This window comes from Telmatherina bonti (genome assembly GCF_933228915.1).
Source record: "Telmatherina bonti genome assembly, chromosome: 12".
Lineage (NCBI taxonomy): Eukaryota > Metazoa > Chordata > Actinopteri > Atheriniformes > Telmatherinidae > Telmatherina > Telmatherina bonti.
The window spans coordinates 18858998-18874055 of NC_136610.1; the positions used below are offsets into that span (position 1 = coordinate 18858998).

General features: G+C 35.9%; 1 protein-coding gene across 8 annotated transcripts in view; it reads left to right on the forward strand.

Annotated features, from left to right (window-relative positions):
* Positions 1-15058, forward strand: part of atp8a1 (ATPase phospholipid transporting 8A1) — a 97825-nt gene that overhangs the window by 31494 nt on the left and 51273 nt on the right. For 6 of the 8 annotated variants that reach the window (XR_013771519.1, XM_079249792.1, XM_079249791.1 and 3 more), the window contains 8 exons: positions 90-217; positions 1775-1886; positions 2172-2343; positions 6490-6617; positions 7565-7642; positions 7749-7837; positions 10274-10318; positions 13017-13089. Coding sequence is in view for 7 of the 8 variants with exons in the window: in XM_079249792.1 (XP_079105918.1) it covers positions 90-217; positions 1775-1886; positions 2172-2343; positions 6490-6617; positions 7565-7642; positions 7749-7837; positions 10274-10318; positions 13017-13089 (825 nt within the window). In the remaining variant the exon portion in view is untranslated. The remainder of the gene's footprint in view (positions 1-89; positions 218-1774; positions 1887-2171; positions 2344-6489; positions 6618-7564; positions 7643-7748; positions 7838-10273; positions 10319-13016; positions 13090-15058) is intronic. The other 2 variants (XM_079249793.1, XM_079249795.1) reach the window with 2 other exon arrangements.

The following is a 15058-nucleotide window of genomic DNA, read 5'->3' on the forward strand; positions in this document are numbered from 1 at the left end:
TTGTTTCAGCCTTTGTATTCAACAGTTACTGACCATACTGTGATGAATTAAAAGTAACATATTTACTGTTGTTGCAATCACAACGACAGGGTCTACAAGTGACTGCTGAAATAAAGGACATTGACAACCTGGTGCGTCTCTCTGGGCGGATGGAGTGTGAAAGCCCAAACCGACATTTGTATGAGTTTGTTGGGAACATCCGTTTGGATGGGCACAGGTAGGCTCAGTTGCTAAGCTGTACATCTGATTCTTTGACAGTCATGCTCTCCTAATGAAATAAAACACTGAGATTTTAGTGGGTTTTATCTTTTTGTTGGATAAATGAAAAGATGCTACGGTAATATTTAATAATACAGTTGTTTGTTTAGAGGTGTTACATACAAAGCAGTACGTCTCCTTCTAGAGGTCTGCGACTGCTCACATTTTTTAAAAATTTAATTTAATTTTATTTAATTTTATTTATTTATTTTGATGAATTACCTTTTTCATTTATAATAAGGATTTAGACTTTTTAGAAAAACTTGATTAGAAATAAAGATAATGTCTTTTATGTATTTTTAGGAATATTAACATGATTTTCTTAATTTTGAATTTAGATTTAGTTGTCTTGTTCATAGTAAGACCTGACAGGATAATGGGAGCCCTGATGTTGGTGGCACTGGCAAATAATTTATATTTTTATATATATATATATATATATATATATATATATATATATATATATATATATATATATATATATATATATATATATATATATATATATATATATATATATATATATATAATATATATATATATATATATATAATAAATATATATATATATATAAATATATATATATATATATAAATATATATATATATATATAAATATATATATATATATATATATAATAAATATATATATATATATATATAATAAATATATATATATATATATATAATAAATATATATATATATATATATATATATATATATATATAATAAATATATATATATAACGAGATGGTTTAACTGCATGGGTTGGCGTTGACGATTGTGTGTAGAACAGATGTCCTCAGGAGATACTATCCTCCAACTTTTTAGATGCAACCCTTCTTTAACACACCTGAAACAAATGAATGGCTCTCATTCATCCACTTACACATATGGCCACTTTGTGGAACATGGCAAAGTCATTTATAATCTATAACTTTTTTTACCTACAGTAGAAGAAGAGCTAGCTTTGAGTTAAACTAGCTCATTTATCAGTGTTCTACTTTAGAAATACAATACTAATTTTAATCTGGTTTTGTCTCGTTCTTTATATAATAACTTGTTTGCCAATGACCATAGTGGCTTTTAATTAATGCTGGATTCTGGTTATCTTCAGGTGAACATTTTGTTCTGTTCTTGTCCATTTTGCTTTAAAAACACATAAGTGCCAGCGTTCACTTAAATGCAATACTTTACATATATTTCCATGCAACTTTTTCCAGCCGAGGGTCATGAGAAGAGAGAGCAGGGTGCGATTCACTTGAATGTACATGAACATGCAACTAGACTAGCTTGTTATTATAGGGCTGGAGATCAACGGAGGTGGTGTGTGATATAGTGCTGTAATGTAGATGAAATCACACCAGTAGTTCTTCACATAAAGATTTTTTCACTCCTTCATTCCAAAAATAACACATTTTTGCTTATTGCCCCTTTAAGCTTGCTCTGAGCAGATCCTTGCAAATAGAAGGAAATAATGTTCACACAATAACGGCAGTGATGTTTCTCACAACAGCACAGTACCTCTGGGTCCTGACCAGATCTTACTGAGAGGAGCCCAGTTAAGGAATACACAGTGGGTCCATGGAGTTGTAGTCTACACAGGACATGATACAAAGCTCATGCAGGTAAAACTATATTTAGACAATCTGATGAATTCATACAATGAGAGATTTTTTTATTTTATGTTACTTTCTTTTAGTTTAGGTGTTTTTTTTTGTTTTTTTTAAATTTTTATTAAATATGCTAGTTAAGACCTAAATCTGCTAAGCTCATGGTGAAATACTCATTTTCAGTGTCTTTCAACAATGGTTTAGATAAATTGAACGCTCTTTCTACATTACAGAAATGCACCACAGCTATTTGTTGAACTTCCCCTTTTTATTGTTTTTACTGTAACTGTTACTTGGCAGAATTCCACACGGCCTCCTCTGAAGCTGTCCAACGTGGAGCGCATTACCAACTTTCAGATCCTTGTGCTGTTTGGCTGCCTGCTGGCCATCTCTCTTGTCTGCTCCGTTGGCCAAACCATCTGGAAGTACCAGTACGGCAATGACGCCTGGTACATGGATCTCAACTGTAAGAGTCCCACCAGCCCTCCCTCCTTAACATATTCCACATATTTTATCTCACTTGTTCATATCAGCTTATTTCTTTGTCTTTTTAAGTTTTTAAATGCTGGTATGTGTTGTTTCGTTTTATGTTGCCTTAGTTAAATTATGTTTCGTATCACAAGTGAAATATGTGGCAATGTGGGAATAAGTGAACCCCCTGTTAACTGTGAAATCACAGCAGTGACATGCATAAATGTGTTGTGAATGAATCTCATTGAAAAAGAAATGGTTGAATATCACTGCGCTGCTGTACTTTTTTGTTCTTTTCTAATGTTCTGTTTGATTTTGTTGTTTTCTTTGTTGTCGTTTTTTAACAGCTCCAGGTAACAACCATTTAAAAGCCTTGGCCATCCGTGAATGACCCTTCCTTATTAACCCCTTACTGAAGCTCTGCCTTTGCTAAGCAAATGAAGCCCCCTACCCTCGTCCCCTATATGGTTGCCCTACTTTGTATGGGCCCATGCCATGGACAAGCACATACCAGGGATCCAACAATAGGTTTTTCCCCTCCAGCTCTCTTATACCTTCGTCTAGTTTCAGTGGCTGATGCACACAGTGTTTCACTTTTCCTCCATTCTTTTCTGCCACGTTAAACACTTTGCAGTTTCCAAGCTTCAGACCATCATTTCTTTCCTTCTTATTTTTCACAAGATATCAATTGTTGAGTTTAAAAAAAAAAAATGAAGCAAAGCAAACAAAACAAGGTTGAACTCCGGAAGCTTTGCATGGCAGAAAGCTTCAATGTTGTGTTTATGGTTTGAGCACAGCGTGCATAACATGTTTAAACCCAAGGGGCGAAAGCTGACATTTTCTGAATGCCTCTACCCCCCTCTCTTGTGTGTGTGTGTGTGTTTTTTTTTTGTTTTTTTTTTTAAGGACAGACAGAGAGAGGGTTGAAAAGCTGCTTAGAATTTACTCTGATTCTCAAATCATCAATGTCAAATATCTCTCTTAAAGTTACTGTTCCAGACTTAAATACCATTTAAGATACTACCTACTTAATTTGTGGCACACATTTTTATGGGATGAAGTTCTGAACCTGGTATGCAAAGTGATTATCGTGATACTTTGGCCATTACTCTGTTCCCTGAAAGGCCTGTGTAGGACAGGTTGTGCCCTGGTCAACTTAAGCTTGCATTACAACTTACATCGTCCTTTTTTGATGAAATGTTGTTTTGGCTTCTATTGGTTTCCTAAAGTTTCAATACTGTCTTCAGTGGGATTAAAACTTTCCCCTAAAAGATCATCTAACAAACAGATGAGGGAACTGTAAGTAATAAAGCAAGCATCCATCTTTGAAATTACTTTACTTCCATAAGGAGTTGTTGAGGCTCTGTTCAGTGCATATTATCCAATCTGTGATAAAAGAGAGGTGGACATGTTGTCATGTTTTAAACATTCACTTTACTCACACCATTCATTTTACTTGAAGTTTCACACTTGAACCACTCTTTAGCATTTGTACCATAAATGCAGGCAGAAGTGTTCAGCCCAGCACTGATGTCACATGCTCACATACCGGAGAAGTCCTTATGTGCTGGTTGGATAACAAATTTGGCTTTGACGTGTTGTTAGGTGCTGACTGGTTGCTATGTACTATACAGCTAACACAGGCTCTGTTAACAAAACAATACTAACTTTGCTAGTTAGTATTGTTGTAGTGGTGCCTGAAATGTTGGGGAACCTTTTGGTACATTATTTTTTAATTCCTTCATAAATAATCTAAAATGTCATCTGATATTAACACAAGTCCTAAACATTTCTAAGGAGAACATCAATTGGGCAAAATATTGTTTTTTAATCATTTTTTGAGGAAAATCCTTTAGTAGTACATATCTATGAGTGGCCAAACCATGTAAACCTCAAGAATTAGGGCTTTATTTGGGGATACGTAAGTCAGTTGTGTTCAGTGAATTCTAATGTACTTTACCAAGGTGATCATTTGCCGTTTTATTAAAGATCACCTGGACAGGCAAAAGACCAAATGTTATCCTGTCTTTTAAGCATGGTGATGGTGGTGTAATGGAAGGGCAAATTGGAAATCATACCAGTGACTTGAACAGGAAACAGTAGGAATAGTGTGAAGACATTTGTCTGGAGGATCATACTACAATACAGTGACCCTTTACTGATCACACTTGTTATATGAAAGTTGAAAATAAATCGGGGGTATCCAAAGTTGGTCCTTAAGGGCCACTGTCCTGCATGTTTTCAGTATATCATTGCTTCAACACACCTGACTCACATTAACAGGATCCAATGACCAGTGAAATTCTGCACAATTTTTTACCCAGTTGTGTTTGAACCAGAATACTTTGAACACCTGCAGAATTGTGGCCCCCAACGACTGGAGCCGGACACACTTGTGATATGTTTTAAAAAAGGCTAAGTCAAAGATCTACCCTTATAAAACGAACATGTTGTGAAAGGATGTAAAGTGAAAATTTAGGGCCAAAGCCCACCAACATCCCAAAGTTGATACTGTTCTATATGCAAGAATGAAATAATACTGCAAAGAAACAAGAAGCAAGAAACATTAAGTTGCGCTTATTGCTGCAGAGGGAAGTTGTACAATGTAGCAAAGGCACCATTTTATGTAACCAGATATACAATATTAGATAGTTTTTCTCAGTAAATAAAAGATGCACGATGACATTTTTACCTGTTTAATAATTATATAATCTTTATCAGTATATTTTTATGACTTATATTTGGGTTTTTTTTTTGTGAACTTCTACCAGGTTCCACAATTTTTCCAACACCACCACATGAATGGTATCTGTATATAGATGAAGTCATTTAACCATCACAGATGATCTCAGCAAAACATTGCTGTTTTATTTGAAAGCATGGGAAAAAAAAGTATATTTGTCCTACTTCTGCTTTCAGCATGATTTTTTAAAAGTTATCAATTATTCATCTTAATGCATCGTAAAACTGCTAAACCATCGATACGCTAAGAAAAATGAAACCAAACAAAATAACTGATTTGAACATATTAGGAACCCTTGACCCTGAATTGGATTAAGCATTTAGGAAAATGAATGAATGAATGAACATATTAGGAATTTAATGTTTATTTTTTAATCGCCTGTGCTTGGAACCTATGATAGTCACCCTAAAATTCTGTGACAGTGACAAAGAAAATACATCTACCGTGATTTGTAGTTGTGACCAGCAGCTGTTCATGTCCTGATTTGTAGCTTAAATATATATTAAATTACTCCGGTCCAGTCAAGTGCTGCTCTCTCATCTGATACCAGTATTTGTATGTATCATAATATGCTGACTTCTAGGATTGACTGAAATGAGGTGATGTAGAGCTCATCATTACCGGCAAAACATTTTCACTGACAAACTCCACCCACTCTTTTCCGCTTCTTGTTGGTCGAGAATATGCTATGGACTGAATCTCCCTCCCTTGTCTTGACAGCATCTGAAATGTTTGTCTTCCCCCCCACTTCTAAAACAAACAAATGAAAAATCCCCACATGTATTCCCTATGTGTTGTAGTAGCAGTAGTTTCCATTCTGCCATTTCCTTTGTGCCATTCAGTTTTTTTGTTTTACAATGGCTCTGTCATGGGGAAGGGCTCGCCCTCTCAACTGCAAAGCTAATCTCAAGGCTTGGGTTGAGGAAGGTAACATTTGCAACTCCTGCAAGCTGTGGAAAGGTAAATCCCATCCCTCCTGTTTTCATGTTTGGTGTTAGTGGGGTTACATTTTGATCATTACCAGTTGTTTGGGGCTTTTGCGGGACCAGCATCATTTTGCATAGTGCTTTGTGGAATTCATTGCCTGGATCATGCTGGATGCCAAGGCTGCTGCTGTGACACTAATGAGATATTTCAGTCCCTGTTCACCAGTTTGAATCTTTGGGACTTTAAATTGGATTACTAATCGGTTGAGTTATAAAAGGATGAGGTTGGGAGGAAGAAAAGGTTAATTCCAGCTAATGCACGACATTAACCCGACACATCCTCAGGATTGGGATAATGTTGGTCATTAGCTGGAAATAGCTTTGGGCACTTTCATTGAACTAACTGATACTGACCAACCACCTCTTATGAGTCTCTTTTTGTATCACTTCCCTTTGTCCAAAACTTTTCTCCTGATAGATGGTGGGGCTGCTAACTTTGGCCTCAACTTCCTGACCTTTATTATCCTGTTCAACAACCTGATACCCATCAGTCTCCTGGTTACACTGGAAGTGATCAAATTCATCCAAGCCTTTTTCATCAATTGGGTAAGTTTAGGTCATAATGAACAATTTAACTTAACAATGAACCAACTATTAAGCATCTCATTTAACCTATTAAAGGCTGGGGATTATATTTACATCACTGTCATTAGCAGCATGGCAACTCAAATGATACTATATGGCAGTACGTTGTTGGGAATTATCAGATACATTTGGGCACAAAGCAGTCTTACTTTACATACAAAAACTCCAAATCTTACATGATGACATCTGTGAAGCTTCTTGTTAGCAAAACAGTCTTCAAAATTTTAACATTTTATAAATTTTACAAAACATTAAATGCATTGAAATTCTGCATCTGCAGTATGACTTTTTTTTTGCAGAAAAAAATCTGCATTTTGCAGAAATGTGCAGGAAATAAGACCAAAACAATGTATATTGTCATGCAAAGATGCAGTAATTACATTTTTTTTCAAGGGTTTAATTAATTGTGTTTCTGATGTTAAAGTCTCATATTATGAAGTTTTTAACTTCTAAACTGTAATTTTTACTTTTTAAGTTAACGTTCGAATGTTAAGTCCTGCAGCTCAACATCCTGCCTTCAAAAAGCTGAAAGCCAAAGAAGAAAAAAAACAACATACTGACATTTGCAGACAACAGTGGAGTTCAATTCCATCTTCTATCTATATGATATGAAACATGAATAAAAACCTGAAATGTCCTTTTGCATTACCTAATTAACTAGGTAAACCTTTCCATGTATTTCAGCTGAAGAATCATTTTAACTTCCCTCAGTAATTTTGAATCCCTTTTTATGCTTTAAAATTTAAATTGAACCCACACAAGTCATTCTCAACAACATTCCTGCTGGTTTTACTTCCCATAGTCTTAAGTGGTTCAGCTTGTTGGCTTTTTTGTTTTTTGCTTTGTCACTTAGAAAATTTTTGCAATTTCTTGGTTTTAATTTGTTGTTCTTGTATGATTTGTTTCAGGACACGGATATGCTTTATGAGCCCACAAACACACCAGCTATGGCCCGCACCTCCAATCTGAATGAAGAATTAGGCCAGGTAAATACCTAATAGTAAATGTGATTTTATAGTGATTCTTATTTGAAATGTTTCTCCTTTTTTAGAATTACCTCTGCAGTCTTAAAACTCTTTCTCCACCATGCAGGTGAAATACATTTTCTCTGACAAGACGGGAACGCTGACCTGCAATGTGATGCAGTTTAAGAAGTGCACCATTGCTGGTGTGGCCTATGGGTATGTCCTGTTTTGCTCTCTCATTTCACTTTTCCTGCCTTCCTGCTCAGATCCTCTACCGTCGCCTCCCACATCACCTTCATTAAATGCAGAGTGTGCATCAAATTACATCTGCTGTTTCTCTCTCCTCCCTCACCTTCTCATTAGCAGCTGCATCAATGCTCCTCTCTTCATAAACTATAAATAAAACGTGGACAGACATTTGCAAGCAAAGACTCTTGACATTATTCTCTTTTCAGGGGCTTGTTCAACACTTTGAGATTGGAGATGTTTGTGAATACTTGAATTAGGTTTTTTTTTTCTGTTAGTGGTCCAAAGAGCAGCAGTGTTGATATGAATATGTGTTATAAATCACGTCAAAGCTTGTAATTATTTATCAGCTCTATAGACATAAAAATATTGTCAGATTTTATTTTAATAGGTTTCCTGAGTGTTTTCCCCTCTAATTTGAATTTTGTCATAGACAGTTAGCCTCAGTGGATGCAGAACAAGTGAAAGAACAAAATGTCTTCAGAGAACCAAAGCAAGTGCTGGCGTGACAGTACATGATGAATCCCATTAGGATTGTATTAAAAGGGAAGCTCATGAAGTGGAAAACAACAGTATTTTATCAGAATTTCTCCTTGCTTCAGCTTTCTTTGGACTGTGATTGTTAACCCATCATGGACATTGACAGCTTCTCTTTGAGGTTCCCTGGTCAACAGTAATCCTTTAACCAATTACTTAAATGTTAATTATATGATCACTTTAAATCTTATAGATATGTTTTCTTATTTTTTGTATTTTTATTTTTTGAGTGTAATCTAAATGGGTCAAGATCACTGGCGGTCGGGGATTGACACCTCCCCCGTTAGACAGCAGACTGTCCTTTTAAGTAGACATATTTCTTTGATTCTCTGAAATGAGGGCTCTCTCCTATGAATCTAATACATATGGATGAGTGTTTCATGGCAGGAGAAAGGAGGACAGGTTCTGTTTATGCCTTCATTTGGTTTGCTTGTCTTCTTTATTCGAGTATCCATAACAAAAGAGAGGAGATTAAAAAGCTATTAACTGGGTCAGAAAATCTACTATCTTCATTATCCACCTCAAAAACAACTTATTTTTTCATTTTCTTATAATAAATGTTTCCAGATGCTCTCTGCTTACTTGAAGTCTGCAGGGAACTAGAGATCAATTTATCTGACTGTCTGATATTACATTTAGATTTAAAATCCTGGGGTTAACTTGTTTGAGTTTGCTTTTAAACATTAAGACTCTACATCAAGAAACAGAATATCACACATAAACCATAAATCATTTGACTAAGTGCAGTAATAGGACATAGATATTTAAATACAAATGAATATTCAAGTATGCATTTATTTCTTACTAAGCAACATGACTTCTAATTCAGTCACAGCGCGCGCACACACTCACTAAAACCCTGTGACACTGCTGCCTTCATGTGTTCCTCACCACAAATTAAGTGCTGCTGTAATTAATAAAGCCATCCCCAAGGGTGTAGACATTAATTAATTCTGCTGGATTGGAGTCCAATTCTGAATGAGAAATACAATGATGACAAATGTTGTACAATTTCTTGGTAAAACAGTACCGGTCCAGTACTTTCCAACCCAACCTTTGTTGGAAATGTTCAGAACCCTTCTGGTTGCTGCGTGTTAGGACCATAGAGTGAAAACACATTTTATTTTTGATGTAGTTAGATGGCAAAAGTTGAGCACATTTGCTTTTCTTTCTTTTTCTTTTAATATACTTTCACCATCTTTGTAGCTCGATGGTTTTTAACATGCATGCAACCATTTTACATGCACTCAGCACTGCTTTGCACAAAATGATAAAAGTTAGAATTAAATTTCTTAATGATGTCTTGCCAGTGTTTATATAATATTGTAAAGAGTGCTACAATGAATGTCAAAATGATGTTGTTTCTTATATTTAAATAGTTGAATTTAAAGTAGTATTTTAGTTATGCTGTAGTGATTAGTGATGCTGCTGTGTCTTCCTCTGTCAGTTTTAGCAGTACTTACAGATTTGACTAATGAAAACACTGCATCATCTTTAGTTTACCCACATATAAATTAAAATTAAATGCAATACTTTACATATATTTCCATGACACTTTTTCCAGTTTCTTTAGATTTAGACTAAATCAAACAACACTGATGTTGGAATAAATGTAATTTCCATTTTCGGTCTTAGTGCTTAGCTAAATGTTGTATTGGTTTACGTATATGTAGCTCCTGGCAGTTACAGTAAGTGCATATAGTTATGTGAAATAGTAGATCATAGAGCTTGCTGTGATCTCCCTGCATTCCTTAACTTCCTCATAAACAATTCCATTTTATCTCCAGTCCTGGCGTATAAACATTACTAGAACGTCTTAAAAGATTTTGTCAACAAGATGCTTTTTTGTTTCCACCTTCGCTCCTACAGTCACGTACCTGAAGCTGAGGAGGGTAGTTTTGCAGAGGATGACTGGTAAGATGATGGCTTGGAAATGATAGCTCCTTATTTCTGCTTTTGTGACGTATTAGTACTTCATTGCCTTGTGGAAATCGTGACTTGAAACAATGTACCTCAGTGTGTTTGTGTTTTCATTGTTATCTTGGGAGATGTTTGACATGTGGCTTTTTAATCAGTGTGTGTATATGTTTATGTGGATAAATAAATTGTCTTTTTTTATATTTATGGATATAATTAATCAATAACTACTGAGTTATATATTTTAGTATTGTGACTGTGAAGGTGTGTGTGAATCAGCAGATCGTACTGAACCAAGCTTGTAGCTTTTACTGTATGTTGTCTGGAGACTAAAGCTGTGCAGCTCATTTTCATGTAAACATCAAACTAACTTTGGAGATGGTAGCTACTTTAACCACTCATATTTTCTATTTCCTACACTCATGAAGCGCACTGCCCCACACCGTCCTGCATCTCAGATCCGTCTGCCTCTGTTAAGTTTTGCAGCATGGGTGTGTCTGATCCATTTTGCATGAGGAATAGGAGCCTGTTTTCTATACTTGCACCAAATTGTTGAACGTTGCTCATTAAAAATATGGTGTCAGTTTATTTGAAAGCATTTTTCTTCATGTTCAACACTGATATTGCTCAGTTGGATCTTTTATGGTTTTAGGTTGGAGTTAAATAAGTGTATTTTACTTGGTATATTTTTTGAGCAAGCCTTTGCTTGCTAATTTAACTACAACATTCTGATTACAACAGGACAGGACAGTGTGTTATTCAATTGATCTGGAACTGATCCCTGCTTATTGACTGTAAACAGCCAGCACCCTTGTTCCCACAGTGACCAGGACCTATGTGTCCCGGAGAATAATCAATAACCTACCATCCCTTTCGGCCACTGTCATACCTCAAAAATTCCATCAAGAAAAATGGAGAAGGCAAGCTACAACACTGCTGCTGTGGAGAAAAACTATTTTCTGTGGGTGTTGGAAACAATGATAATGGTGCTACAAATGTTGGGGCACACAAAACAAAACACTTCATCCTTTCAGATAAAGCTTAAAACTGGTTAAAACATCTTCATCCTTATGTACATGGAGATGTACATAAGGATGACTAGAAATGCAAAAAATTATATTTTAATAAAACTCGATTGATTTTCTCCAAACCTGCTGCACATCTGTGTGGGTGTATGACACAGTATTGATTCTGGTCTTCCTTTTTAACTGCACTCCTACCTTTTCCTTTTATTGCCTTCCCTCAAATGTCGGATTTCTGTGCAGAACATGGAACTATTACAAGCACGCTGGCGAGTTGTCTCTCTCGGACTTAAGCAGCATATTCTGTGGAATTAGACAGATTTATGGTTGCAAATGGCAGCCGCAGTAACATATCTACCGGACCCTAATGCCACTGGCAAAGCTGCTGTCTGCCTGATCTATTGGACTCTATTTATCAAAGAATCACAGATCGATCCTTGCTGGACAACCAGCTAAATGAAAAAAAAAAACAAAAACACTGCCCTAAGCCACTCTTACAAAAATTTAAAGCCAAAAAAACATTTTTTGTCATCACAAGTTTTATAGAAATCATGTATTTTCCCATTGTGAAACACTAACATTTTTTTGTCACCTTCCACAGTAGCCAGATTTGATTTAGCTACTTTCTTTCTCATGCACCACTTAATTATTTTAAGGAGAAGAGCATCACTGCTTAGCATTCATAGAAACAATTGAGATGAATATAATATACAAAGAGTATAAACCATTTCTTTTTTTTGCATAATGAAATAATGATGTCCTATGTCAGGACATTGCGTTCTTATAGAATGGTTCTACCTCTGCCAGCACGGGCACAATCCCAAATTGTTACCATATAAATCACTTTCCTGAAGCCCAAGGGACCAACATTTGCATTCTCCATGCACTGTAGTTAATACTTGATTCAACAAAAATCAATACTGCTAACACGCAGCACTGGCTTTGTTATTAACAGTTCAAGATCAGCCTACGTTGAGGCAATACATCAAGTGAGAAGCAGGAGTCTACGGATGTCTACGCAATCTGAATACCTTTTTCATAATGACCACAGGTGTAACACACACTGCTCACTGAATGTGCCTTTTTTCAACTTTTCCACACAGGTTTCTCAAACCAAGAGATCTTTCCACACTTGGCACTTTTCATGTGGTCAGCTGTGTATTCTAAATAATAAAAACAATGTTAATACAGTTTATCAGAGAATATTGTGGGGAATTTTTTTTTCTGATTTTTTTTTTTTTTTTTTTTTTTAAATGAAAAAAAAAAGGAGATTAGTGATTGTAAGCAACAGCTGTTGTAGTTCCAGTTCAAGGTTGTAACAAAAACTATGTGTGCCAAGGCCTGATTTGACATTGAGATGAGTCTGCCAGGCAGCACAGACTGCATTGCTTTTAAACATGTAAATTTGGGAATTTATGCAGACTCTGGTAGAGTTTTTCTAAAAGGGTGGCACGTGGGAAGAAAAATGTCTGTCGAAGACACTGTCAAACTTATTTTACTTAAAGCATCATAAGCTGTTAAAATGTTAGGTAGCCCTTTCATTTGGCTTTCTTCTGACATTCTTAACGCTTTTTAATCTGCTGACAGCACATGGTCCACTTTCCTGCCAGCATTGTGAGGTTCTGTCATCTAGTTTCTTATCGTGTTTTGACATACCCATCTCTTATTTCCAGGCACAGTACACACTCATCGGAAGAGGCTGGATTTAATGACCCAAGCTTACTGGAAAATCTCCAGAGTAATCACGTAAGTAATGTCAGGGATCCCCATTGCCTGCCTCTAGCGAATGCTGCTGCTTAGGATAAATTAAGCGGGATTTTGATTTTAATTGTATGTTGTTGCATAACATATTCTCTCCATTTTAAGCAGACCTCTTTGGCATGTATGGTCTTTCTCAGGAATGGTGAAATGGGCATATTTTATGGAATGCATGCTGTGAAACAGATGTGCTTTTTTTTTTGTCATATTGTGAAAAAATTGCTGACCAATACATTTAATGTCAGCTTGTTTAAACCAATGATGAGGGGCGATTTACAGCTATTTTACATGGAACTCTTAACAAAGACAGGCAAACACACTGGTTGTCTCAGTCTAGCAAGGCTGAGACAAACCTCTTCCACTACTCATTCACAATGAATAGAATCATATGATGACAGGAAATCAGGCAATAAACAATGTATCTCATGGTGTAATACACACTATCATAGGCCTTTGTCTTCTGGTATCGGTCTTAAGAAGAGCTGTAATGACCATCTGTAGTCATGAGTTGGGTAAGGAATGATTGATTGGCTCTTGAGTCACTCAGCTGCAGAGAAGAGTGGGGGAGGCAAAATGTCACAATTAATTAAATACAGTATTACCACCCTGGGAAAGTAGTAATCCTGCTGTTGCGTTTGCTTTGCTATGACAACACCATCTCGCCACACATTGAGCTTGTCTGAGGTCTGTTTTAGTGCTGTATTTATACCCACTCACTCACTGCTAATTACAAACTGCAGCTTCTCTGCTTCTTGGTAATGATTTTCCTCATGATTAATCTGTTGGGATGTAGTTGCACTACTTTACTGACTTTTGATTGAAAATGGGGCTGAATGTTGTATCACTTATGTATATATATTTTTTGTTTGTTTGCTTTTTATATAGAGATTTTTTTTCTAATGCCCCTTATATTTAAAATTCATAATCTGGTCTTGTTAACATGTCAAATGGATTTTTAGACTAACTTGCTTTTGCAGAAATGTAGCATACCAACTGCAATTGTTAGCTTTCCTCTTGTAGGGGTTTTAAACCAAAGTGAATTAGTTTAGTCAGCTTGAAGGGACCTGCCATGGTTGGCAGTTGCACACAAGGTCCATATAATATAAGCAAAATAATATTTGTCAATAATATCGAGCTGAAGAGGAATTGAGTGAAAAGGGGTTTTGAGGTTCACTTGTGTTCTGATACATTGGCACGTGGTAAATTAAACAAAGCCACAGTGTTATGATCCTTTTCATTGCAAAGAACTTATAAAATGTGCAGTTTTCATAATAAGAAAGGACTTTTATTGGTCGTAATCTGCAATTTAACCAGTTGTCACTCATCCTACATACCAAACATTTGAGAAATATTACCTGACAGTATGTATGAGTAAAAAGCTGTATATTCTTTTTCATCTAAAGATGAAAGAAATTACCTGAAGGTGTTCCATGTTTGTTTCTTCTTCTTCATTTTCTTATCATAAGTTAAACTTACTGGCTTCTGTCTGACGGTCAGGTGTGCCATACTAACTTTTTTCATTCAAATCATTGTGAATAACGGCTTTTTCTCCCAACAAGTTGAAAGTGCAAAAAGCATAAATTTCCATTTCTAGCCTCTAAGACTAAAGTTTAACACACCATCACTATGTCAGTGGCACTGACAGGGTTCTGCTGTAGGTGCTAAATGAAGTCGTGAACCTAACACCTGATGTGATGTTCACATTACAAATACTTAGAGGCCGCCATGAGGAGGCTTCTTACTTAAACAAATTAAAGCTTACAATTAACAGTTTTACGTGGCTTTAGGCTGCTTGTATAAATAATGTTGATACAGTGTTGAAGGGAAAAGCTGACAGGAGGAGGAGATTTAACATCCCAGACAGAAATAAACATCCCCTCTGGAGCTTTTCTTGTTTCAGGGATATGTTCTCTGCCTGCAGAGCTGCACCAGCCTTTGTGGGTGTTTGTTTACTCAT